Source organism: Hippopotamus amphibius, chromosome 11 (genome assembly GCF_030028045.1).
Source record: "Hippopotamus amphibius kiboko isolate mHipAmp2 chromosome 11, mHipAmp2.hap2, whole genome shotgun sequence".
Lineage (NCBI taxonomy): Eukaryota > Metazoa > Chordata > Mammalia > Artiodactyla > Hippopotamidae > Hippopotamus > Hippopotamus amphibius.
Window position 1 is genome coordinate 78,798,206 of NC_080196.1, and position 27,921 is coordinate 78,826,126.

General features: G+C 39.1%; 1 protein-coding gene across 2 annotated transcripts in view; it reads right to left on the reverse strand.

Annotated features, from left to right (window-relative positions):
* MYOM1 (myomesin 1) overlaps positions 1-27,921 on the reverse strand; it is a 132,033-nt gene that overhangs the window by 49,832 nt on the left and 54,280 nt on the right. Inside the window, exons 12-20 of one of the 2 annotated variants that reach the window (XM_057699304.1) lie at positions 25,420-25,619; positions 23,544-23,600; positions 18,638-18,762; positions 13,325-13,508; positions 12,317-12,491; positions 8,235-8,356; positions 6,784-7,071; positions 4,442-4,638; positions 638-764 (exon numbers count right to left, since the gene is read on the reverse strand). In XM_057699304.1, the coding sequence (XP_057555287.1) occupies positions 638-764; positions 4,442-4,638; positions 6,784-7,071; positions 8,235-8,356; positions 12,317-12,491; positions 13,325-13,508; positions 18,638-18,762; positions 23,544-23,600; positions 25,420-25,619 (1,475 nt within the window). The remainder of the gene's footprint in view (positions 1-637; positions 765-4,441; positions 4,639-6,783; positions 7,072-8,234; positions 8,357-12,316; positions 12,492-13,324; positions 13,509-18,637; positions 18,763-23,543; positions 23,601-25,419; positions 25,620-27,921) is intronic. The other variant, XM_057699303.1, reaches the window with a different exon arrangement.

The window sequence follows — 27,921 nt, forward strand, 5'->3', positions numbered from 1 at the left end:
GTTGTGATGCAGTGTTGGGGAAAAAGTTGACATAGAAAGGACTGGAGAGGTAAGTGGAGAGATATGGGGAGAGAGGCCAGGACTTAAGCTCTAGGCAGGCACATTAGGTCCCCTGCCTACAGAGTGAAGAGCTGGGAGCAAGAAAGGAGGAGACAACAGGATGGAGGCCACAGGGGCTGGGGCTGGGGGGAGGGGGGTTGATAAATGAGAGGCCCCAGAGCAGTGGGAGAATGCACGACAGCTCAGGAGTGCAGGAAGACGTTTCTGAGAAATTTTTCAAGGGGATGTGAATTGGATGCCCTTTACTGGCCTTGAAGAAGCACAAGCAAAGATTGGAATTCCTTTTAAATAATCAAGTGGCATTGAAACTGTGTGTTTCCGTCCATCCTACTCCATGCAGAGGCTGAGCTATGGGGACTCTAGGACTTATTTGGAACATAAGAAATTTATACTCAGTTTTGTATTGGTACCTATTATTTAATAGTATTGTAAAAATATTTTATGTAAACACGAGGGGCTGAGAGAATTTGTCTCCCTTAGAAGCTGTATGTGTAGCACTTAAATTTAGTTCCAGGTTGTAGGTTCCATTGGAAGAAACTCTGAGCCTCAGCACTGAGCTTTGTGCTTCCCATTTTACCTGGAACAGCAATGGTCCACTCTTCACACTTGAAGCTTGCACTTACTGCCGAGGGTGCTCCCAACCCGGCCATGTTCATGGCCGCCACTTGGAACTGATACACCATGTTCTCCTTCAAATTGCTAATCTGCAACATGGACAACATCACGGATAGTGAACATTTCAGGTTTGTTTTTCTAGTGGCTCAACATTTTACTTATTTATGTCCTGTGTTGGACATACTCTAGGGTTACCCCCAATGAGCCACACCCCTTTGTAATCTCCCCTTGCGTGTGGGTGAAACCTGAGACTTGCTTCTAGCCAACAGAACATGGCAGGGGTATTGGAATGTCAGTCCTGTGATTATGTTACATCATATGGCAAAGGAGGAGGGATATTTCAGATGTAATTAAGATCCTTAATCAGTTGATTGAGTTAATCGAAAGAGAGATTATCCTGGGTGCACTTGATTGTGATTTTGTGATTTGTAATAAGAAATATATATTTGGTCTTTGTCCGCATTCCTGGCACAGAGCTCCTAAAACTCTTGGGATTTCCTAAGTGATGAGAATGATAAAGTGTCTTTTGTTGTGTTAATGAGGTGACTTTTGGACAGCACCTAAGGATGGGGACTGGTTGCCAGGGGAACCAATCATGTGATTAGAGGGTGGGAACTTTCAGACTCATCCCAGACCTCAGGACCTCCAGGGAGGGAAGATGGGCTGGAGATTGAGTTCAATCACCAATGGCCAATGATTTAATCAATCGTGTCTATGTAATGAAGCCTCCTTAAAACCCCAAAAGAACAGGATTTGGAGAGCTTCCAGGTTGGTGAACACGTGGAGTTGTTGGGAGAGTGGTGCTCTGGGAGAGGATGGAAGCTCCACCTCCCTTCCCCAGACCTTGCCCTGAACATCTCTTCCATCTGGCTGTTCTTGATTTATTCATTTTATAATAAACTGATAATCTCGTAAGTAAAATGTTTCTCTGAGTTCTGTGAGCTACTCTAGCAAATTAATCAAACTTGAGGAGAAGGTTGTGGGAAACTGATTTATAGCTGGTCAGTCAGAAGCACAGGCGACACCCTGGACTTTCAGCTGGCATCTGAAGTGGGGGCAGGGGTATTCTTGAGGGACTGAACCCTTAACCTGTGGGGCCTGAGTCTATCTTTGGGGAGACAGTGTCAGAGTTGAGTTAAATTGTAGGACACCCAGCTGGTGTCTGAGAAGTGTTGTGAGTGTGACAGTAGTGTAAGAGTAAAGAAGAAACATAGAGAAAGGAGAGTGAGTTTTTCCAAAGGACTGACTTAATCAGATAGAAACTCTTAAAATGGCATTTGGGCCCTTCCTAAAGAGAAACACTGTCCTGATGGCTTTGAAGAAGCAAACGCTGTTTTTCAAACTGCCTCGCCACTCACATCTGAAGGACAGCCTCTAGGAGCTGGGGGCCTCAGACCTAAAGCTGTAAGGAACAGAATTTTGCCAACAACCTGAAAGAGCTTAGAAGAGGAACTCGAGCTCCAGACGAGAGCAGCCCAGCTGACACCGCGGTTGCAGCCTAGGAGACCCTGAGCAGAAGTCCCAGCTAAGCCATGCCTAGACGCCTGACTCCAGGAAACTGTGATATCACAAACATGGGCAGTTTGTGGTAGCTTGTGATGCAGCAATAGAAGACGAATGCATGTACAGATGGAAATTAAATGAATTCTAAGCTTGGAAGCAAAATACTCGAATTCTTGTAATACTTCTGCTGTTTACGGAGTGACCTGATATTTTCTATATCCCTCAGTATAAATTGTATCATTGAGGGGGGGTAAATATATGTGGTAAAATAATAAATGTGAAAACATTTGCAAAATAGAAATGATGGACTATATTAGTGTGAAAAAATCCACGAACTATAAATAATCCTTTGAACATTAAAAATGCTTAATAAATGGAGGTACTGATGAAACCAGCTGAGTTAACAAAGTTTACCCACTGCATGATTTAAGCCAAAACAAATCTGTATTCATGATCCTCTACACCTGATTTTATCATGAAGCTGGGTATCCATAAAAGGGAAATAAATTTTGACCCTTATTTCATATCATACACAACATTTATACGTGAATTAATAGCATAAGTGTAAGTGCAAACTGTAAAGTTTTTAGAACATAATCTAATATAGTGTGGCCCCAACTGGGGCCATGGTTTCAGGATCCCTGAACTACAAGGTATTTAAAAACAAAACAAAAAAAACCACAGAAATCGCTAATGACAAGGGACTTCCCTGATGGCACACTGGTTAAGACTCCATGCTCCCAATGCAAGGGGGCCCGAGTTCGATCCCTGGTCAGGGAACTAGATCTCACATGCATGCCGCAACTAACAGTTTGCATGCCACAACTAGGGAGCCCGCAAGCTGCAAAGAAGACCCAGCGCAACCAAATAAATGAAAAGAAATCACTAATGACAAAGCAAATGTTGGCAAATCTGACTACAATAAATTTGACATGAAAGTTAGTGTACTTCACCATAAGGAGAGGAAAAGTCTAGCCCATGAGTCGATATAGGCAACTTACATAGCCAACAAGAATTTATACTCAAAATATTTAAAGAACTTTGCATGTCAATAAGAAAATCCTTTAGAAAAATGGGCAAAAACCTTGTTAGGCTTGCTAGGAAAGATTTCAAAATGGACCATAAACATAGGAAAAGATGTTCAGACTCATCTGACACCCAGATTGTCAAAACTGGAAAAGTGTGAACACACTAAGTGTTGGAAGGATGTGGAGCAATGGGAATTCTCATACTCTTTAGAAATACAGCATAGAACTATCTGGTGAAGTTGAAGATAAACAAGACTCTCTGGCCCCGCAATTCTGCTTGTGCATAATAACCTAGAGAAGCTAGTACACACATGTGTCAGCAGGCATGTACAAAAATGTTCATAGCTACATTGTTTGATATGGCTTAAAATGCCCCATATCAATCAATAATTGAATGGGAACGTATACTGTGAGATGGTCATATAAGGGAGTACCACACAGCAATAAAGTCAGAGCTACTCATACCAGCACAGAGAAATCTTAAAAATACAATTTTGTTTTATGTATTCTCAGTGTGCATGTGATATTTCATAAATATTAAATGTTAAGTTAAAAGAACATAATGTTGTGTTGGGGAAAGCACCATTCCCCGGCCTTGCCCTGCTCTTGCTCTCACGGCTTGGGGTTCTGTGAGGGTCGGGGTGGTGATTTGGGTCTAGTGGACGATGCTCTAAAGAGGGGAGCCAGTAACTCTGGTAACAGTGAAACCCCTCAGGAGCTGTGAGGTGAGTCGAGCAGTGAAGGCCCACACGTAGCAGGGAAACTTTGTGGCCACTTCACCAGGGGCAAGCTGAGCCTGGCCTTCAGGCCCATGTCCCTTTATTCTTTGTGATTTGGATATTGAAATTTAAAAATTCAGAGTCATTTGGCTTCTGGCACTCTTAAAACTAGTAGCATATTGTTATAGATACTTTGTAAGTTAATTTTTGTAAAAAACCCAAGTTTTCATAAAAGTATACATTTCATACTAAATATTGGAAGAAACTATGTTTATGTGTATAAATCAGAAAATACACATTCTGCCTGGTTAGCCAAAATACTTCTGTTCATCTTTGTATATTTGTCACAAAAGTTATGTCACTGCAGGCAAAGGACACTGGAGAAATGACAGGAATCATTGACAAAGTGCTGGGCACACGCATGTATGTGCATGTGTGTGCATGTGCGTGCACTGTGTGCATGTGGTGTGCCGGCAGACATATGACCCCCCACACTACAGACGGCCACACCCTTACCTTATATGCCTCATCACTGACAGCTTTGATGTTGGCTTCTTTCCATCTTCCTGGTACCCCATCGATTACTTCACGATAGTTCACATAATAGCCTGTAATTTCAGCCCCTCCAGTCTCATCTGGTTGCTTCCATCCGAGAACCATTGAGTCACGAAAACTTTCAAGACAGGTGATATCATGGGGTGGAGACGGTGCCGCTGTTGCAACACGAAGAGCTCGTGAGTGGACTGAAATGCTTCTATGATTTTACCCACATCAAACTGCCTCATTGGTGCCACACATGAGGGCACTGGGTCTTGCGGTGTGAAACTAAAACATGACACCAGTAAGTAACCTGGCGTCGATTTGGTGTGTGAGGAAAAAAACTGACACACAGTAAAAATTGCACTGCAATTATTACCCCAAAGATAAAAAGAACCTGCCCCTTCCACTCCCAAGGAGAAATCAGTTTTGAAATACTAACAGCAAAATGTTAGTATTTCTAACAATATCCTGAAGATATAACTAACAATATCCTGAAAAATGATCTGTTCTCCATAAGAAATGTTTTTCCTAAGATATATATTTTTATTTCTTTTTTTGAATACTATATGTATCTTTACTACTTATTTTTCATCCTACTTTATATATCTAAACTCTAAATTTTAGGACAGGGGTACATACTACCTCCTCATTCCTAAAACAATAGCATGAAAAAGTAAGATATTTTTGTTTCTTTATGTGGTCTTGTTTTTATTTGCTCCCTGAGGAAAATGGCATATGTATATCAATTTCTGCCTCATTTTGCTTATTAAGATTTTCCATATATTTCCAAACAGTTAGCATTTCACCACTCAGGCACATGTTCCCTTGTGAGACCTTAGAACTATATAGGTTCTGTCCACACACAGAAAAAATCATATTCTGGAGCTCACCTAAATGCCGCATTAAAAAAAATTTTTTTTTAAACAGGAACAATCAGCCATGTGATTTTTTTTCTTAGTATGATACTTTTTGCTGCATTATTTTAAAATGGATGTTGGATTATTATTCATAATAAAATGAAAATACTACACACAAAATACTACATTGCTGTCACTATGCTTATTAGTGCTTAGTTAGAAAAATATTTGGGTGTTGTTTTAAAAGTCTTCCTTAATTTATGTGGATTTGCTGATCAAACTTTCATTCAACTACTGAAATTATGGTTTTTCTAATAAAGAAAGAGAGGGTGAAGTGGTGGAAAGAAATACACTGGATGTGCAATAACATTAAAAAGAATTCTCTGAATATTTGTTTGGATTATCAGAGATAAAGGAACTATCTCATTTTTATTCAAAAAGATTCTTAGAACAATAAAGATTTTCAAAAATAAAATACATTTTTTTCTCTTCACCCGATTACCAACCTCCTTCATTCTTTACATTAAAAAAAAAAAAAGCTTTCTTTCTCTCTCTCTTTCAGAGCAATGTTGAATATAAACTCTCAAATGAACACCCTGTCTCATCTTGAATTGAAGGGGCAGATAAAGGTGTCAAAAAAGTAGGGGAGGTTACAGAAGTGTGGGGTGGGATACATATAGGGATGGGTGAGGGCACGGTATAATTTACCAGTATATGCTTATCATTTTATTCTTATTCAATAAGAAAAACATTGTCTCCAAGAATATATAAACCACAAGTACCAAATATCTTAACCAGAAAATTCTGATTACTGATAACTAGTCTTTCTATTCTAATTCTGATTAGATAATTAGCCTTACTGATAAATAGTCTTTAAAAATCAGTTCTGGGAATGTGGATCATATATAATAGAATATGTGATTATAATGCCCTGTTAAACTTTTCATAACTCAAAGAGATATCGTTTCTTATGTTTATTTGAATTAAATGTGAAGGTAATATGAAAACCTGAGGATGAATAACAAAAGTTAGTAACTATGATCCTGATAAAATGTCACTTTTTCATGAAATATTTTTCCTATCCATTTACCAAACAGGGGTATTTTGAAGGCCCTCCCATAGGCTACGATTATCAAATCCTTCTTGCTCTCATATCTAACTCTTAGCAAAACAAGGCCAAAGGTGTGTCTGCTTGACAAACCAAAGAGGACTCTATAACCAAATTACTTTAAATACTCCATTGTCATTAAGTACAATGAATTATGCATTAAAGCCAAACCCCTATAAAACTACTTTTACAACTCATTAAACAAAAGTATTACAAGTGGATAACTGAAAACACATAAAATTAAGAATGAACACTGATGAAAGTGAACACAGATGGAAGGATGTGATCTGGACAATGAGACGTGAGGACACTGATGGAAACAGATGGAATGCTCTTATTGTTTCAACTCTCACCTAGATCCTTCTTCTTTTTCAGAGGGTCAGACTTACTTTTCCCCTTAAGAACTGCTTTCTGTGGAGGTGGGGAAAGCTCTTCCTGAACTGTTTCACTTACTTTACTCACTTCTGTTTGGCCCAGGTTGTGAGAGCTACTGGGTAGTGAAGGTTTGTTAAGTTTGCTACCAAGCAAAGCATCTTTCTTAAAGGTTGGCCGGGAGGTGTCATGCATGCCTCCCCTGGAGTCTGTTAGTCCACCAGGTGTATCACTCAGTTCAGGCCACACAGCTGGAGACACTCCTCCCCCTACAATTGCCAGATAACAACAGAAACAGTACAGATTGCTCTTACTTAATAGAACAAAAGGAAAAAACATTAGCACCACAAACAGAACAAAAACAATCTTGGTTCAACGGGAATCACTCGGATTTTAAAGAAATGTGGAAAGCATACATTTCACATAGCTTACACCAAGGAAACATTTCAACTTCTCCATATTTTGGAAAAAGAAGAAATGAGAACAAAAAACCACAGACAGAACAGGAACCATTTTGATTTGCGGGACCCAAGTATACATAGGAACAAGCACTTCTCAGACATTTCTTGAGAGATATAAGGTCCATTACTCAATAGAATGGGGAAAAAGGGACCATAAGGTGCACAAGAGACAAACATGAAAGATCTTGACTATGTAACAATTAGAGTTATATACCTTACTCATATACTAATGGTCTGTACCTCCCAACCTCAAAGAAACATGTTCACTATGTCCTTATAACACAAATGTATTATAAGGAATGTTGAAAAGTAATACAGGATGCTAACTGAAGACAATTGATCTCTCTCTTTAAATATGTGCTACTACATCACAGACTTCACTTTAATTTCTCTGAACTACCTGGGTCCCTTCCCCACCTTGAGATTAGGAGGCTCTTCGCTGTACATACATATGATTACTTTATTACTGGTTACTTTGCCAGCAGGGATGAAACATATGATCAAGCAACCACACACATCTCGCACGAATTTTAGCAGAGTTTATAAAAAAGCAGGTTAATGTGCTGTAACTGAAACCAAGCCAGGCTCTGTTGCAGATGAAATGGCTTTTAGGTACAAGATGATCTGTGTTATGGGCGATATACCACCTCGGGGGATCGGATGGCCCTTCATATTCCCGGGATGAGCACCAAGTTAGAACGGAGTTTCACACGATGGGAAATATCTGAGGAAACTTGGGCTGGTGAGGATGAAAAGGCTACAGAAGCACAGAATCTGGATAAGTGATGAAGCTCTGTAAGATGACAGCTATGGAGGGTTAGAGGTCACCTGGAGGCAGAGACTGATCATCTGAGGATGGAATCATCGAGCAACATTAGAAGCTTTACACAGTTTCTGGAGAGGATGGTATCTTTCATTGTAACTTATAAAAATTCATTTTCCCCCGGCAAAGTTATGCACGAAGAACTTACCAAGAGCAGCTTTTACTTGGATTGCTTCTGAATCCTGTGAATATTCACTAAGTCCAGCTGCGTTAACTGCTCTGACCCGGAAAATATAACTCTGACCGGTAGTCAATCCATGACAAGTAAATCTGAAAGGAAAGAAAGTTTTTTAAAAACTTTCCCAGGAGGAAAATTAGGGAAGATGATTGTTAGCCTAATGGGATGATCTGACTTTATGAAAACAATTTGTTTTTTAAAAGGAAGAAAAGATGTAGAGAGATGCAGGTAACATACGTACATTAGACAAGAAGGCAGCTCAGGCAATTTTCTAAACTCACTCTGTCAAACAATGAGGAGTCCTGGTTTTCCCCTCAACAAACACCTTACCCTGTTGAGCCTTTGTGTGCTTATCAGTAAAATGGAGATAATAACGCCTACATAGTAATTTTTGTGTAAAGACCGATCATAAAGTATATATAGTATGAGGTGGGGAGGGGTAAATTAGGAATTTGGGGTTAACAGACACACACTACTATATATAAAATAGATAAACAACAAGGTCCTACTGCATAGCACAGGGAACTATATTCAATATCTTGTAATAACCTCTAATGGAAAAGAATTTGAAAAGAATATATATATATATACATATTATATATATATAAACTGAATCATTTTGCTGTATACCTGAAAAAATGCAAATCAACTATACTTCAGTAAAAAAATTAAAAATAAATTTAAAAACTTTATAAAAAGTATATATCATACCTATTACAGGGCCTGGATATAGGAGGCATTTAATAAATAACAGATGGTATGGATAACATTATTAATGACTACTTGAGGGATATACTTACAGCTGTAAGGCACTGGCTGCCCTTGTCATAGAGGCTTACTCGCTGCCTCCCTGCATGCCATAGAAGGTACAATTACTTGAGAAATTACACTAGAAGATGAAAGTTAGGTGAAAAATTGACTCCAGAATGCTCATTTACATTTAAGGGTGGAATCATGAGACGTGAATCCCTGGGCAGTTTCACACATAAAACAGCCTCACTCTTTAATAGCTGTTAATGGCTATTAAAAAAACTGTTTCATGAATCACTATAACATTCTAATCCATCCTGAGGACCATAAGCACAGGAAATAACAGGTCTGCTAATGACTCTACCACTACTAGCAAGAGGAAATATTTGATAAAGGCAGCCATAACGTAGGCCAGCTCAGTTCCGTAAACACTTATTAAGCACTTCTGTGTTCCAGACACTGAGCTAGGTACCGAGGATACAAAGGTGAATAAAAAGTGGTGCCGGCCCTCGAGCAGCACCCCTCTGTTTGCGGAAAGGCAGACTCTGCCTACCCTCTATGAAAATTTCTAAATAGTCCCCAGAAAATACGGGGAACTCAGAGTAAATGTGAGGTGCACAAACAGGCTGAATGAACCTTTCGCAAAACATATTGCCTTCTCACATTCACTGGTTTGTCTTCACTCTTTCATATTCTTCAAAAGGAACGACTCATCCTATGGGCATTCTTGGACACAGAAGTGGCCAAGCCAGAAGCTGCATAACAAGCCTGTTTGACAACCGGGATGGGGGAAATTCTCCTCTGAGGTTGGTCCTAAATTGAAGGAGACTCAGAATTTGGGTGCAGGCCAGAATGCATCATCCACTCGCAAAGGTGGTTGATAAAATATTCAAAAGCAAGAAAAAATAACCCTCCTCACATTAGAAATAGCTACAAGGAGATGGCAAAGTATTCTGAATGTTTTTATTTTGGTGTTTATATCTCCTCAGCACTGGATTTAACCATACTGATGTTCAAAATTTGTAAAATGTCGATACTTTTTTCTGCTCATTTAAAATGCCTGCATAATTTATGACACTGGACAGCCACTTGAACAAAAATCACACTGGATTACTTTCTCACACTGTATACAAAAAAAAGCTCAAAATGGATTAGACTTAAATGCAAGGGCTGAGACCATGAAAGTCCTAGAAGAAAGCACAGGCAATATGCTCTCTGACACTGGTCTTACAGTATTTTTTTGGATCTGTCTCCTCAGGCAAGGGAAACAAAAGCAAACATAAACAAATGGAACTATAGCAAACGAAAAAGCCTTTGCACAGCAAAGGAAACTATCAGCAAAATGAAAAGGCCACTTACTGAATGGAAGAACATGTAAGCAAATGATATATCTTATAAGGGGTTAATATCCAAAATATTAAAAAAAAAACTCACAAAACTTAACATCAAAAAATCCCCCGAACAACCCAATTAAAAAATGGGCAGAGGATCTGAATAGACATTTTTCCAGAGAAGACATACAGATGGCCAATGAAAAGATGCTTAGCATCACTAACCATCAGGGAAATGCAAATCAAAACCACAATGAACTATCAACTCACACCTGTCAGAATCAATATTCTCAACAAGACAAGAAACAGCACGTGTTGGCAAGGATGTGGAGGAAAGGGAAAACTCATGCACTGCTGGTGGGATGTAAATTGGTATAGACACCATGGGAAAGAGTATGGAGGATCCTCAAAAAATTAAAAATAGAACTACCATACCATTCAGGAATTCCACGTCTGGATATTTTTCTGAAGAAAATAGAAATGCTAATTTAAAAAGATACCTGTGTCCCTATGTTCACTATAGCATTATTTACAGTAGCCAAGATAAGGAAGCAACCTAAGTATCCATTGATAGATGAATGGATAAAGAAGATGTGGCATATATACCCAATGGAACATTACTCAGCCATAGAAAAGAATGAAGGCTCGTCGTTTGCAACATGCATGAACCTAGAGGGTATTATGCTAAGTGAAATAAATCAAAAAGAGAAAGACAAATACCATATAATTTCATTTCACTTCTATGTGGTATCTAAAAAATAAAACAAAAGAAGAAATATAACAAAACAAAAACAGACTCATAGATACAGAGAACAAACAGGTGGTTGCCAGAGGGGAGTGGGGTGGGTGGGTGGGTGCGTTGAGTGAAATAGGTGAAGAGGATTAAGAGTACAAACTTCAGTTACAAAATAAATGAGGGGCTTCCCTGGTGGCTCAGTGGTTAAGAATCTGGCTGCCAATGCAGGGGACACGGGTTCAATCCCTGGTCCAGGAAGATCCCACATGCCAAGGAACAACTAAGCCCGTGAGCCACAACTACTGAGCCCATGTGCCACAACTACTGAAGCCCACTCGCCTAGAGCCTGTGCTCCACAACAAGAGAAGCTACCGCAAGGAGAAGCCTGCACACCGCAACTAAGAGCAACCCCCGTTCGCTGCAACTCGAGAGAGCCCGTGCGCAGCAATGAAGACCCAACGCAGCCAATAAATAAATAAGTAAGTCACGGGATGAAATGTATAGCATGGAGAATACAGTCAATAGTATTGTAACACTTTGCAATGGTGGTAGGTGATAATTAGACCTATCCTGGAGATCATTTTGTAATGTACAGAAATATTGAATCACTATGTTGTATTACCTGGAACTAACATAGTGTTGTAGGTCAATTATACTTGAATTTAAAAAATCATAATAAGGGACTTCTCTGGTGGTCCAGTGGTTGACTCCGTGCTTCCAATACAGAGCGCGAGTGTTTGATCCCTGGTTGAAGAACTAAGATCCCACATGCTGCTTGGCCAAAAAAACAAAAACAAAAATAAAAATAAAATAAAATAAAATAAAATATAAAATAAAATGTCTGGTTAATTTATATTCACTAGAGCCTATTAGACCCTTGGACTCTAGTAACACATTGGATATTAAAACCCGAAAAAAGGGTTTAAAAAGGACAAACAGCATAAAGGGAAAGAACCAGAAAATAGCTGTGAAACGACCTCTTACCATAGCTGGCATTATCTGTTTCTAAGTGTTTAATATCACTAGTAATCCTTTTCTCAAAAATGTGTGGCTGTAGATATGTTGAATTCTAAATCCATCTGTAAATTCAGAGCATAATGTCTTTAATGATCTCCCTGGCTGGATGTTAGTGCTGCTGTTTGGGTCCATGGCTGCGTTTCCTCTCCGCAGCCCCTGTGGCTCCAGCGTCCAAACTCCACCCCCATCCCCACCCCACCCCCGCATAGTGCGGTTACCTTGTGCCCTTCACGGGGTTGTTATTGCAGGGCTCCCATTTCCCAGAGCCAACGATGCTTGCCTCTATGTAGTACCCCACAAGCTCCTTAGCATCTTTGGGTTCCTCCCATGTAACGACCACTGAAGTGTCTGTATTTCTGCTCGGGATGATATTGCTTGGGGGCTTGGGGATGTCTGAGGAAAGAGGAAAAGGATGGGCAAGCTCAGTGTGGTTTTAAAAATTCATTCTTATCACATAGGCACAGACATGCACACACATTTATAAGTTTTATGCTAGTAATCGCATCAAACACACAGATCTTTTATAATATATTTGTTAAAGCAGAAAATTTAAAAAAAATGCTGGTTTGGGTGCATAATGAGAAACTAAACATCCATGAACATACCAACCTCTTCCAGAAAACAAAAATACATTAGCAATACTGCTGAAACTCCTAGAGAAGTGTACTTTCATAATAATTCATAATAATGACAGTTTTTAATGTATCAGTCAAATATAATCATCAATTAAATTTATAACCTGGGGACTTCCCTGGTGGTCCACTGGTTAAGAATTCGCCTGCCAATGCAGGGGACATGGGTTTGAGCCCTGGTCCAGGAAGATCCCACATGCCGCAGAGCAACTAAACCTGGGCGCCACAACTACTGAGCCTGTGTGCCACAACTACTGAGCCTGTGTGCCACAACTACTGAAGTCCGAGCACCTAGAAGCCTGCGCTCCAAAACAAGCCCACTGCAATGAGAAGCGTGCACACTACAACAAAGAGTAGCCCCTGCTGGATGCAACTAGAGAAAGCCCAGGCACAGCAACAAAGATCCAACGCAGCCAATAAAAAATAAATAAATAAATAAATAAATAAACGTATTTTTAAAAAATTTATAATATGAAAAAAGGATGTTATTGTTTTTACTTTTGAATCTATATGTATTCCAGTAAGATTCTTGCTCTGGAATTCTCTCTTGAAGTTAAATAATTTTACAGCAGCTCAGGCAAACTCTACACTTACCAAGTTTGTCCCCAACCACGGTCACTTCCGTTGCCTCCGATGGCTCACCAACTCCTGCTGAATTGGAACAGCGGACTCGGAAACGGTAGGATTTCCCCTCAGCCAAGTCGAACAGAGCAAAGCGGGGAGACTTCACAGGGAGCTCCGTGTTCACCCGCTGCCAGTTTTCTGTTTCCGCATCACACTGCATCCATTGAAAGCACAGAAAGAATAAACTGGAGCTCTGAGCCAGGCATCCTGAAGTTCCTTTATCTGCCAAAAAACTACCAGCTGTTATGCAAGTTGGACTGGAGAAGAGATTTGTAGGAAATGGGGGATGAAACATCTGAAGTCCAGAGGATTATCTAAATCAAATAAGGCTGTATTGTTGGACAAATATGCTGCTTTAATACTTCACTTCCTTTTTAATTAAATAAGATCGTTGGTCTACTTACAAAAGTCCTTAGTTTATTTAGATGATAGATTGGGGTCAGATACTTTTCTATTTCTTAGGGTAGGTAATTAAATTCAATATGCTACGTTAGATACTTAAATTTCCATTATGTTGTTATGAACTGTACTATTTTAATTGTGTTTTATTTAATGCCTCATAACATCATGCAGGTCTGTGCTCAAATACCATCTCCCCAGAAAGGCCTTCTCGATCACCACCACCCCATTACCAAACTGAAAGCTTCATTTGCTCCTTTCCTCTCTCTAATCCTTACTTACTCTGCTTTATTTTTTACTGAAACACTTATTAACACTTGAAATCAAATTATTTATCAGTTGTCTCCTTCACTGGAAAGTAAATTCCAGTGAAACAAGTTCAGGGAGCTGTCTTGTTCACAGCTATACCCCAGAGCCTGGAAATGTAATCTGGCACATAGTAGATAATCAACTATTTTTTTCTGAATTCTGAACGCATAAAGTTAGTGTAAGATAATGTTTTTTTTTTTGCCCATATTTTAGAATAAATAATGGGAAAAGCCAATTTAAAGAGATTCTATCCTTGAAATTAAATTGATCTACAGTGACTTTGAAATCCCTGAAAGAAGGATGTGGCGTGTATTTGAGCTTTGGTACAGAATATAGTAGGAGAACTATCAGCAGTCCTCAGTAATCCTTTTTCCCTACTGTTCTAACTTTCAGCTCTGTCCAAGGTAGCAGAAGTGATTTTGCTACAGAACTTCTGAACAGCTTTAAGAGACTTTTCCGGAAATTGAAATCTTGTTGACCAGCAGTCAAGGATGATTAATTTGGGGGACAATAAGTTTATTGGTACATCACTCAGCATGATCTTCATTGACTTGAAATGAGAGGCAATAAGGCATGAAAAGAACCCAGAGGCATTGATTCTGGTCCTAGCTTTGGTAACAATAAGCTATGTGATGCTGGGAAAGTCACATGAGTGTCATCATCTGTAAAATAAACAAATTTGACAAGCTAACATCAGAAGTCCCTTGGATAATGTGTCAGTTGTGTGTGGGAGGGTAGAGAGAATAAATTTCCCCAGTCAATCTGCTCCCCACTGAGGGACAGAATTCTCCTAGGCTTTTTATACTTCAGTTTATGGCTTTGATTCATTTTGACATCTTCTCCCCTAGGGAACACGTAAACATTTATCAGTCATTTACACTTTCATAATAAAAATAATAGCTGCCTTTCACTGTGCTAAAAACTTCATTCATCATTGTAACTCTTTAATCCCCTCAACTGTGCTTTGAAGTAGGTACTGTGGAGGTAATATTGTGTGATTGTTTTTCAGAGGAGACTTAGGCTTGAGAAGGCTGAAAGGCAGTGATGTATAACAGTTGGATATATGGACCTGAGCCAGACTGCTTGGGTTCAAATCCTAGCTCTGTCTCTTCCTAATTGTGTGATCTTAGGCAAATTATATACCCCATCTATGCCTCAGTTTCCTCATCTACAAAATAGCCATAATGTAAATGAAAGTATTTCCCTCATAGGGTTAAAGTAGGAATTGAGTTAACACATGTAGAGCTTAGAACAATGCCTGGTCCTTGGTAAACATTACCTATTCCTCTGGTAGAAACAGAGCTACCAAGTCATACAATCCTTGCTTCTGACATGACCAGATTTCTGATAGGGGAATGAGATAAAGAGCTGAAAGCATAAGACATCTGAGGAGAAAGTTTGGGGCTGAAAAGAACACAGTAGGATGTAAGGGCTGGGAGCCTGGGACCTAATTTATGTCAACTGCCCTAATACCAACCATTTCAGAGCTCACAGACATGGCATAACTGGTTGTAAGCCTGTTGCTATGACAGGCAAGTTCATGCTTTATGTGTGTGCAAATCCCAGGTAAAAAGTTCCATGAAGAAGTGCAAGCACAGTGGTAACCAAAGAGGCAGCACTGTCATAAGCGTGAACATCCTGGGGATGGAAACTCGCCACTGGACAAGAGCATGGGAACATTTCCCTTGTGAAAAGTCAAAGTATTAGAAGTAGTTCATCAGAGATAATCTGAGACATAGCTCAGGAGAACTGTCTGGCATTTGGATAGTTCCTCTGTAAATGTGCCCCCGGTCTCTGGACGTGTGCTGTTCCCCCAGTACCTCAAAGTCCTGGGCATTTTGTCTGTCGGTGGTGCCCATACAGGCCTCTTTATTCACGCCACACTCATAAATGTCCCTTCTGTTCCATGCTAGTAGGCGCACTGGTGGGAGGACGCTTAAATTTTTAACCAGACTCATGTATTTAGGTCTGGAAAAGCTACAGACTTTTGTGGAGAAATTCGAGTTAATGTGGCCAGAGGAGATGCTCAACAGAAGCCAAAGCTGACTCATCTCAAGATAAGGCCTTGATAGTAGGTTGTTACTGTGTTGTTATTCTAAGAAAGATGGTAATTACTGTCACAAAGCTTATTCAGAACTATCTTCGTGTGGAGCATTTCAAAATGATTCACTGGGGGGTGTGTATTAATCACACCAAGAAGTGAATGTTTACACTCTTATCTTGCCCTCTATTAAAAAAAAATAGAGAGAAAAAATGTTTTTTGATCAAGAATACTACTCAAGTTGTATTTTATTTGAGGCTAATAGCTAGAAAACATAAAAATTAATAAAATATAAATTTTTAGTATTATTTTGGGAAAATCACACTTTCTTTGAACATGTGAACTTTGCATGTTGAAGAAATGACCCACTTGTTTTTGTTTGTTTGTTTTAATTAATTAATTTATTTTTGGCTGTGTTGGGTCTTTGTTGTTGCACGAGGGCTCTCTCTCTAGTAGGTGAGCAGGGGCTACTGTTTGTTGTGGTGCCCGGGCTTCTCATTACAGTCACTTCTCTTGTTATGGAGCACATGCTCTAAGCACACAGGCTTCAGTAGTTGTGGCACTTGGGTTCAGCAGTTGCAGCATGCGGGCTTAGTTGCTCTGTGGCACGTGAGATCTTCCTGGACCAGGGCTCAAACCTGTGTCCCCTGCATTGGCAGGTGGATTCTTGACCAATGTGCCCCAGGGAAGTCCATCCACTTACTGTTTCTGACTTGCTAAGGATAAGAAGGAAGTGAGGAATGCTCCTCAAAGACGTGAGCTAAAAGCCCTCATCAAAGAAAACTAATTAATAAAGAGAAACCACAAACCCTAGCGTTTTTAGCTTCAGTATAATTTTCTCAAGAGCTGCTGATTAGAAATAATTAAAAGGCCATAAAGATAGTTGAATATTGCTTTTATGTTGTTACCTAATCTGCAGATGTTTGTCTACACATATATTCCTATGATATCTATTTTCCTGTAATAATTGTTAGGGAAGGTGACCTAATAGGTGTTCTGAAATTGAGTGATCAGAATAGCATTAAAGATAAAAGAGAGAAATTTAGGAAAATTGAGCTCCATAATATTTTTGCAAAAAAAAAAAAAGACCTTTTCTCTGATTTTGCTGTGAAAGCAAAATGTAAATGATACCTTAACATGCTATCACACAATCTTATAAAAATAAAATATACAAAAAATACCAACATTTGTTTCATTAATTGTTCTAAAAAAATGGTGCATATCTGCCAATAAAAATGTTCTTACATCTAAGATCAAATAAACTTATTTTTATTTTTTTCAATTACACTCTAATCAAAACCTTCTTAACAATGGATTTTGAACCTCAGTTTTAGCACATTCTCTTTATTTATTTATTTAATAAATTTATTTATTTATTTGTTGGCTGCATTGGGTCTTCATTGCTGTGCAGGCTTTCTCTAGTTGAGGGATACTCTTCATTGCAGTGCATAGGCTTCTTACTGTGGTGGCTTCTCTTGTTGTGGAGCATGGGCTCTAGGTGCATGGGTTTCAGTAGTTGTGGTATGTGGGCTCAATATTTGTGGATTGCTCTAGGTGCAGGCTCAGTAGTTGTCGCTCACGGGCTTAGTTGCTCCATGGCATATGGGATTTTCTGGGCCAGGGCTCGAACCCGTGCCCCTTGCATTGGCAGGCAGATTCTTAACCATTGCACCACCAGGGAATCCTCCAGCACATTCTCTTTAAATGCCCTTTTCCAGTAGCAATGATCCCGTTAGGTGTAGGCTTCCTTCATCCTCAGGCTCCGCGCCTTGCCTGGCAGGTGCTCCCCTGTATCTGCACTTGCAGCTAGGGTAGCTCCCCAAGATCATGTCTTGTCCAGGTCTTGCTTTTCTCCATTTTCTAGGCATAAATACTTAGTAGGACTCCCCTCAAATATGGGTATAGGACAGATTCACATATAATTCTCATTTTCCACCCATTTTAGGTCTTCATTGTATGTTGTCCTCTCTAACTTAACTACAGTATAATTGTAAGATATTTGAAGGAAAGAACTAGTCAGTATCTTATATTGATGATAACCCCTGACCTCACCCTCCCACTGGCACTTAGGGTAGCACCAGCCAAGCGCCAGGCAGCCTGTGAGGACTTTCTATCTTCACTTTCCCAGCCATTTGAAAGTACTGTAACTTCTACTCCTCTCCCTCATCTACCCTTCCTGAAGAAGGACAAGTGCAGAGAGACAAAAAGGCATTTCTAGAGCAAGGGAGACAGAAAAAGTGTCAAGAGAACAGTGTCACAGAGGCAATCTACAGTTTCAGGAACATTTCTCTTCTTAGAAGGGTCATGATTTAGGGTCTGTGGACCTCTTAGGAGTCTATGGGTGACCCCCAGGGATCTGTAAACCCCCTGAACTTTCAGGCAAAGTTGCATGTAATACACATTTTTCTGTGGAGATTGTTCACAGTTTATAAGAGTTTAAAGAGTTCAGGATACAACAGAAATTTAACCTCTACTTCTTTAAAGAAATCTTTAGGAAGTGCCAAGAGGTAATGGTGTTGCTCCCAGAGTCTTACCTTTTCCACAAAGTACAGGATGCCCTCATGGCCACGCTGGCGGGGGGGCTTCCAGCTCAGCACCACGTAGCTCTGTGTGGCCTCAATGACAGAGAGGTCTGTGGGGGGCCCAGGAACAATACCCTCTGGAAAACAACAGGGAAGAGTGAGGGGCACATATCTGGAAAGCCCAGGACACTCAGGGTTACAGATGGAGGAAGAGCTGATTACTGTTCACAGTATAAAGAAGTACCTTGTCTCTAAAATTCTTCCTAAAACATTCATTCATTCATTCAAAGCCACAATTTTACTTTCTTTGCCTGACAATTTTAATTTCCTTAACAATCTGAAAAATAGTAGCAATGACACAAGTTGTGTTCTCGGCACATCTTATACCAGCTTTTTGACAAAATATCTTTTCAAGGATGTTCTAGTCAAGATGGAGTAACAGAACTGGTGTTGGGAGACAACTCTCAATGCTTTTTCTGCATATCTCTGTCAATTTTTTAATAGAATATCTTTTCAAGGATGTTTGGGTGGCAAAAAACCTTGGGATATAGAGATAGCATATCCTCTAGGACAGAGAGTTGTTTTCTGACCAGAATAATAAAGATGATGTCTTTCTCCAAGAAAGTTTGAGTAGGTTGGGTAGCAGCCCCCTTCTAAGACTGGGGTTTTCTAAGCGAAAGTTTTTCTCAGCTGTGACACAGATCTCCACGTGGGCAGCGTCCACCTGTGTGGCTCCACATTGCTCTGTGGGGCTCAGGGAAGCACGGGAGACCAGTGAGAACATGAGGGTCATGCTTTCTGTTGTGCTGTGGGTAACAGGGTCCTTTGTCTATGACCCAGGAGTCTCATGTCTTTAGTCAGCATCTATGAAATTGCTATGAAACTTGTTAGCTCATAAGTAGGGTGAAATTTTAGACCCTCCACAGATCTTGACATTGGAGTGACCCTTTTGTATGAAACAACTAAAATACTGAGCAAAATATATGAAATGACTGTGTATAGACATTGGACATCAGTCATCATAGGACAGTGATACCCAATAGATAGAAAATTAGGTGAGCCCTACCACTGTCCCAGCTTAATGTCTGGAGAGAGTTTCGAGGCAGCAGCTCAGGAATAGGAACCCAGGTAGAGCCTGACAGTCTCCCTGAATGGAAGAGAAGAAGCTGGAATTCCAGGGAGGGCAAAGTGTCTACAGATAGAGTCATGGGGAGGAAGAGTCTGCACAGAGAGCCTTCAGAGAACTGAGACCTGCTCACCTGAGTACTGACCAGCACATCCATGCAAGCAAACCACTAAGGTCAGGGAAAACCCACACAAAAGAATTGGGGGGAACAATCCTCAAAGCTCTCAAAGGGCCTGGGAGAGTTCATGTTCCCACAAGCCAGAGTGGAAATCTAACTCATGCAGCATCTGGTAGAGTACTCAGAAATGTACTACCTCTGTAGTTCAGCCAAATTACTGCACTACTAAAGGCTGCTCTGATCCCACCAAGCAAAAGCAAACCTTGAAAGAACCAAATTATTTTCCCAGAACAAATTTCAAGAGTATTTATAGAAAATATCCAGCAGTAAACAACATAAATTCAAAATGTCTGGCATCTCATAAAAAAATTTACCAACTATGCACAGAAGCAAGAAAATACAACCCATGAGGAAGAGAGAAATAAATCAATGGAAGCAAAACCAGAAATGTCACAGATGATAGAATTAGTACACAGAGACATAAAAACAGTTATTATAACTATATTCCATATGCTCAAGAGGGTAAAGATTAAAGATGATAAAGACATGGAAAATATTAAAATAATACAAATTAACTTCTAAGATGAAAACTACGAAGTCTTTTATAAAAACACTGGCTGGAATTCACAGCAGGTTAGAGGCTGAAGAAGAAAAGAATAGTAAAATTAATGACATAGCAGTAGAAAGTATCCAAAATGAAAGGTGGAAAGAGAAAAGGACAGAAAAGAAAAATAAACACAGCATCAATGAGCTGTGGTTTCAAGAGGCATGTATTTGGAGTTCCTGAAGCAGAGAAGTGAGAAGGGAGTATAGAAAAACATACTTAAAGAAACATACTTAAAGAAATTTTTTCCAAATCTGATGAAATCCATAAGCACACAGATCCAAGGAACCTGCAAACCCTAAGCACAAGATATGAAGGAAACCACACAAATGCACATCATAATCAAATTTCTAAAGCCAGTGATAAAGCAAATATCTTAACAGCAGATATAGGAAAAAAATACTTTATATACTGAAAAATATGAATAAGTATGACAGGGAAAAAATGATACCAGTCCAGTCATTCTTATGGTGCAAGTCTGTATTACAATGGATCAACCTCTTTAAAGAAAGACTGTCAACCTAGAATTCTATATCCAGTGTTAAGATATAGTTTAAAAATGAAAATGAAATATAGACTCTCTCAAACATACAAAAAACAAAATAATTCATAACCAGCAGGCCTGAACTACAAGAAATATTAAAGGAAATGCCTTAGGTAGAAAGAAAATAGATGGAAATCCGAATCTACACAATGAAATAAAGAGCAACAGAAATGGTAAAAATGTGAGTGAATATTAAAAACTTTCTTCTTACTTTAAAAATTTTTTTGAAATGTATATGATTCTTCGAACCAAAATAATAACATCGTATCATACAGTTTATAATATATACACAAATAAAATGCATAACAACACCACCGTGGCTAGGAGGGGGAAATGGAATAATATTGCTGTAAGTTCTTATACTACGTGCAAAGCAGTATAGTATTACTTGAAGGTAGACTGTCATACTATGTATATTATAAATTCCAAACTACTATAAAAGCAAAACAAATAATTATAGCTAATAATATAACATAGATAAAATGGAATAATAAAAAATCCAAAAGAAAGTAGAAAAAGAAGGAAAAGGAAACAAACAAATAGATGGAATGGATAGAAAACTAATAGCAAGATAGTGATTTAAATACAACCATATCAATAATCACATGAAATGTAAATAGTTCAAACATCCCAATTAAAAGGCAAAGATTATCAGATTGCATAAAAAGGCAAGACCCAATGATATGCTGCTATAAGAAACATGATTTAAATATAAAGACACATGGGTTAAAAGTAAAAGGATGGAAGTCATATGCCAGGCTAACACTAATCAAAAGAAAGCTGGAGTAGTTATATTCATATCAGATAAAATAGATTCCCAAGCAAAAACACATTACCATGGACAAAGGGAGTCACTTTCTAATATTAAAGTGGTCAATGTGTAAGAAGATATAACAATAAAAATGTTTATGCATCTAATAACAGAGCCTCAAAATGCATGAAACAAAACCTGATAAAACTATAAGAAGAAACATATAAATCTATCATTTAGTTGGAGATTTCATCACTATTTTATCAGTAATTTATAGAACGAGTGGATAGAAAATCATGCAGAATAAAAGACTCAATTGAAATTCCAGCAGGGTTTTCTGGTTTTTTTTTGTTTTGTTTTGTTTTTTTTGTAGAAATTGTTAAGCTGATTTTAAATTCTACATGCAAAGGCGAAGACTTAGAATAGCCAAAACAAATGTGAGAGTAAAAAAGATTAGAGGACCTATACTACCTGATTTCAAAACTGTGAAGCTTTAAAATAAAACCAAAAATCTTATAAAAGCTACAGTAACCAAGACAGTGTGGTGTTGGTGTAGAGAAAATAAAATTGACCAATAAAGATTCCAGAAATAGATCCACAAATATACAAATCAATTGATTTGGGCAATAGTGCCAAGGCAATTCAATGGGAAAAAAAATAATCTTTTCAATAGATATTGCCGAGATAACTGGATAGCCATATGCAAAATAATAATAACTTAGACACTTAATCCATACTATATAGAAATAATTAATTTGAAATGGATCATAGGTTGAAATGTAAGAGCTAATGCTATAACATCTCTAGAAAAAAAAGAATATCTGAGTGAACTTGGACTTGGCAAAGATGTCAAATATGATGCAAAAATGGCAAATAAGCACATGCAAAGATGCTCAACATTATTAGGGAAGTGCAAATTAAGACCACTATACACCTACTCTAAAATACCACCATGCTATAAAATACCACTATGCACCCATTAGAATGGCTAAAATTAAAAAGATTGACCATACCACGTACTGGTGACAGTGTGGAGCAACTGGAACTCTTGACTACTGCTAATGGGAATGTAAAATGGTACGACTATTTTGGAAAACTGTTGGCAATTTCTTTAAAAATTAAACAAACATCTATCAGATGACCTATCCATTCAAACCCTAGGTATTTATCCAAGAGAAATGAAAGTGTATGTCCCCCAAAACAAGGAGGTTCATAGAAGCTTTCAGTGGAGAAGGTATAAACAAATTAGAATAAACTGACACATGCATCAACATGGGTAAATCTCAAAATAATTATGCTGAATGAAAGAAACCATACAAAAATGAGTATGATTCCATTTATCCAAAATTGTGAACCACACAGACGTTAGTGACAGAAAGCAGATCAGCTACGGCCTGGAGGTGAGGAAGGGGTGGGAGGGACGTATTACAAAGGGGTGTGAGGGGACTTAGGAGTGATGGATATGTTCATTATTTCGATCACAGGTGTTTGCACATATAAAATTTATCACACTGCTCATTTTACAGACATGCAGTTTAGTGTAGGTCATTATACCTCAATAAGGCTTAAAAAAAAAAAAGTGATTCTCTGACAATATTAGTTACTTCACGATCTCCAAATATTTCAGAATGTTCTTTCTAAAACATCTTAAATAATGTACACTGTACCCTCCACAACAAAAGCCAAACTGCATAGCAGAACACTGGCAACAGTATCTGGGGGAAAAGACAGTATCTGGGGAAAACAACAGTATCTGGGGGAAAAGTAGTTTTTACCTCTCGGTTCCTCCTCGGTGACAATGATCTGTCCAGTCCAGGGTGCTGAGGGGCGGCCTGACAGAGATAAACACAAAAATCAGGAACATTCATAAATGCAGTTCAGCTGCACTGAGAAATCGATAAACTGGCCAGATTGGTCCCAAATGGGTTCGTTACTAGTTTACTTATGTACCTTCTTAATGAGTGTTACCAAGCAAGCACATGGTATTCGGGGGTGGGGGGTGCAGGGCACTCAAACAACTCACAGTCTGCTAGAGCCCATGTTTCCAGAACTGTACTGATACAAGTGAGTAAACAGTCTGTGTTCATACACTCTTCAATGTATCTCCTGAGATATGTAGGCTCTCTCACCCTTCTTCAGAGCTAGCATATAACTGGGAGAAACCTTTCTGGAACAATCATAAGCCAGGCTGTTATTTATGTCATAATGAAGATGAAAGAGGAGAGGGGCGCTGATCCTGCAGTATAAAGCGATTTCTTTTCATTAATTCTGAAAGCGTTATTTACAAAGGAAAGCAGTTTAGATCCCGAGCAAGGAAAATGAGTGAGACAGGCAGTATAAAGTTAAAGTGGAATTCATTTCTGTGATATCAGAAAGACATCAAAAAGAGGGAATGATTCAACTCCTGCTTCATACGAGGGACTTTCCACCAGACTGTGTGCAAAAGCAGAGAGGTGAAAAGCAACATAACTCATTTTCAATTCCAACAAGTCTTACTTTCATCGAAATTTATAAAGGAAGAGTAAATGAAAGTATGAGATAGAATTAGGAGAGAGGGAGGGAAGTTGGTTGGTGGGTGAAAAGTGATTGGAGAGCAACCAAGGAGCCAATGATTAGAAAAAGTCTCCAGGGAGAAGACTGCATTATTTTACTTAGATTTTTATGACGCCACTACGTGTACGTAAGGTCAAGAATAACATTGAAAATGTTATAAATGTCACAGACCAGTAGTCCTCAACTAGGGTGATTTTGCCCCCCAGGGACATGTCTGGGGACATGTAATGTCCGGAGACAATTCTGATTGTCATGACAGGTGCGGGGGGTGGGGGTAAGTACTATAGGCATCTAGTGGGTAGAGGCCAGGGATGCTGCTAAACATCTTACAATGCACAGGACAGCCCCCCACAACAAAGAGTTACCTGGCCTAGAATGTCAATAGGGCCAAGGTTGACAAATCTGATATAGACTAAAATATGAACTTCCACCAATTCTTTAAAGTCATTTTATGGTCCCTATTATTAAGGATGCTGTATTGGTTCCCATGAAACAAATGCAGAGCATAATTTGTGTACCACAACTTCGACATTGAGACTTGGAGGCTAACTATATGAAGATTATTTTTGACTGTCTAATATGGAAACTCGAGTACACATCAGATATAACGCTGTAAATGTGTTTTTCCTTTGATATAAAGCAACTCACAGTGTTGAGATATTAATAAATTCAAGGTTAAGAAAATTACCTTACAATTTTAAGAAATTGAACCAGAAGGAAAAGTATATTTGAAATGTGCTGATAAAATTAATTAAAAATGCTCTCCAAGCTCTTGGTTTTCATATTTCATTTCAAACACAATGCCTGGAACTCAGTTAAATAAGGCAAAGTTTTCTGAGTCAAATAAAAATAAAATAAAATATTTTAGTGAATATTTTAGTGAATAGATGAGTCAAAATACAAATACTTTTTTTTTGTTTTCTCCAAAATACAAATACTTTTTTTTTTTGCTTTTTCCCCAGGATTTTTCTGATCAGTAAAGAATGTCTTAATCTCTTCTCCCTCTAGTGGAGAGGGGAGGAATAACCTTGCAAAGGGATCTATTACAGTTATATTTTAAAAGGTTGAAGAAGATCTTGAAAAATGAAAAATGCTTACTTTTAAGTCTAGCTTTCTCAGCTGGATCCAGAGCGGCCACGGGCTCAGAGACTCGAGAGGGGAGACCTATTCCAGTTTTGTTCACAGCTCGAACCCGGAATATGTAAGAACGACCTTCTATCAATCCAGTGACTGGGAAACGAGCAAACTTCACAGGTGTGTCATTGCACTGAGACCAGCGGTCTGTGCCCACCTCGCACCTAAGAGAGAGAGAGTGATGGACAGGAATATGAAAGGATGGCTAAGTGGATAGTTCCAAAGCTGCAAACCCACCCCACTGCTTCAGGTCTTCTCTCTGTGAAACATCCAGCTCGAACAGGCTTCAGCAGTTACGTAACTGCAGGCAATTAGTTCCACTCAATTGCAATGTGTCTTCTCTAACAGTAAGAAAGAAGCCTCAATCTTTCCTGAAGACGTGTACGTCCTTTGACCTCACTAAAAACAGGCAGCTGAGGGGCCTCATGTGCTAAGCAGAGGAGCTTTGGCGGGGGGGGGAAGAATCAGGCAGGTGTACACAGTTTTTACATCGGAGAGACCGACAGGGAGGACCCCCCAAACATCTCCCTAGATAATGTCTTCAATTCTACCATTAGTGACTTCTTTCTTTGTCTTCTTAAGGCATTTTCTTTTAAAAATGGAACTATTGTTGAGAAGGTTAACACCTTAAAAGATAACTATTTGTTCTGTTGTCTGGAAAGAGCTCATTGGTGGTCACTACATGCTGTGTGGGTGGAAAGGCAAGGCAGGTACTGTAATGTATCTGTTTCTTAACAGCTAAGATTGGTGAGACTCAGGGAAATTCTCAGGCCTGGCCAGGAAAGACTACGTTCTTGGAGCCTCTGATTTCTCATTGGGGACTTTTACAGCAGTCGGTGCCTGGGGATGGAGTGGTCACATCCCAGGACACAAAGATGACAGTTCAGACCAGGCTTTTGGCCTCATAAAGAGGATTTTAGGGGCCCAATGTATGACCTAAGTATGCAGCATTAGGATTAAGTAACATTATTTTTTATGAGCAGAGCACTGCACTTAGGTTTACAACAAATGATATAACTCCCCAGTGATTCTCATGGGGCAGGGACAGTGCAAAGGCAGTCCGGTGGGCGGGGGTGGGGGGGGCGGGGTTCTTCACTTCCTTACCATCAGCCTTTCATTCTTTTGAGATAGATAGACATTTTCCTCAACCTTGTGTGAAATGCTATCAAATAAGGCTTCAACATCTGCCTTCCAACCCCTTTCCCCTAAATCTTCCTTTGTAGGAATTCTGGAGCTGCTGTGAACGCAGCATGGGAGGGAGCTGAGAAGGCTAGGATGAGCTTCAAACTGCCTGTCTCCAGGGATCCTGCCAGGACTCCTCCTCTTTCCCTGTGCAGATACTGTCTCCGTGACCCAGTGATCCTAGAAGGTGCTTCCAGACTCTCATGGGGGCAGAAAGAAAGGTGGAGAGCAGCTGCTCTGGAGACTTCCACAGTGCAGCAGAGCAGCAAGAACAAAAACTTAGCATTCCCTCCCTAGTATGTGGCCAGAGGTCAGCTATTTGTTCCCACTTGTAATAACAGTACCTACTTTTCAAAGGGTGGTTATGGGTTAATGGTAAATATATGTGAAATATTTAGAACAGTGCCATGCTCACAGAAAATGCTTAATAATATGGTTACTTTTATTATAACTAAAGCAAGAAGAAAACACAATGTACTGATTGTCCCTGGTTTTTCACTGATCAAAGTTTGAAAATTCCTTGGAAATCCGACAAAGACAATAACGCAGAAGCTGTAATGATGAAAAAGAATATATCTAAAGCTTCATAGTTCATCATTAATTACTCAATGATGAAATAACGTAGAAACATTTAGTGTATGGTTAAACAGAGTATAATCTATTACAAATATTTCTCTGGTTGGTACTGAGCCCAGTAGGCATATACTTACTTATTGCTATAAATATTAAGTTTAATCCACCTTGACACAAACCTGTCGTACTACAGTGGCACAGATTATCTGTCCCTAGTGCCTTTAACAGGTAGATTTTATTATTCAGAAATGAAAGAGAATTGGAGCAACCATTTGAAAAGATAGTTTAGTTAGTCAGACAATAATGTATTTAGGTCAATAATCTAAATTTGTTGTCTGTATTGGCCAAGCTCACTGGATAATTCATGTGTAAGACCCATTTACTGTAAATATAAAGCCTCTAAGTTTTGGAGGATGCAAACAGCAACAATTTGTAGATAAAACATAGTTTAATACTATTGATGTGAGAAAGTAGCAATGATATATACACACTACCAAAGGTAAAATAGATAGCTAGTGGGAAGCTGCTGCAGAGCACAGGGAGATCAGCTCGATGCTTTGTGAAGACCTAAAGGGGTGGGATAGGGAGGGTGGGAGGGAGGCTCAAAAGGGAGGGGACATGGGGATATATGTATACATATAGCTGATTCACTTTGTTGTACAGCAGAAACTAACACAATACTGTAGAGCAATTATATTCCAATAAAGATGA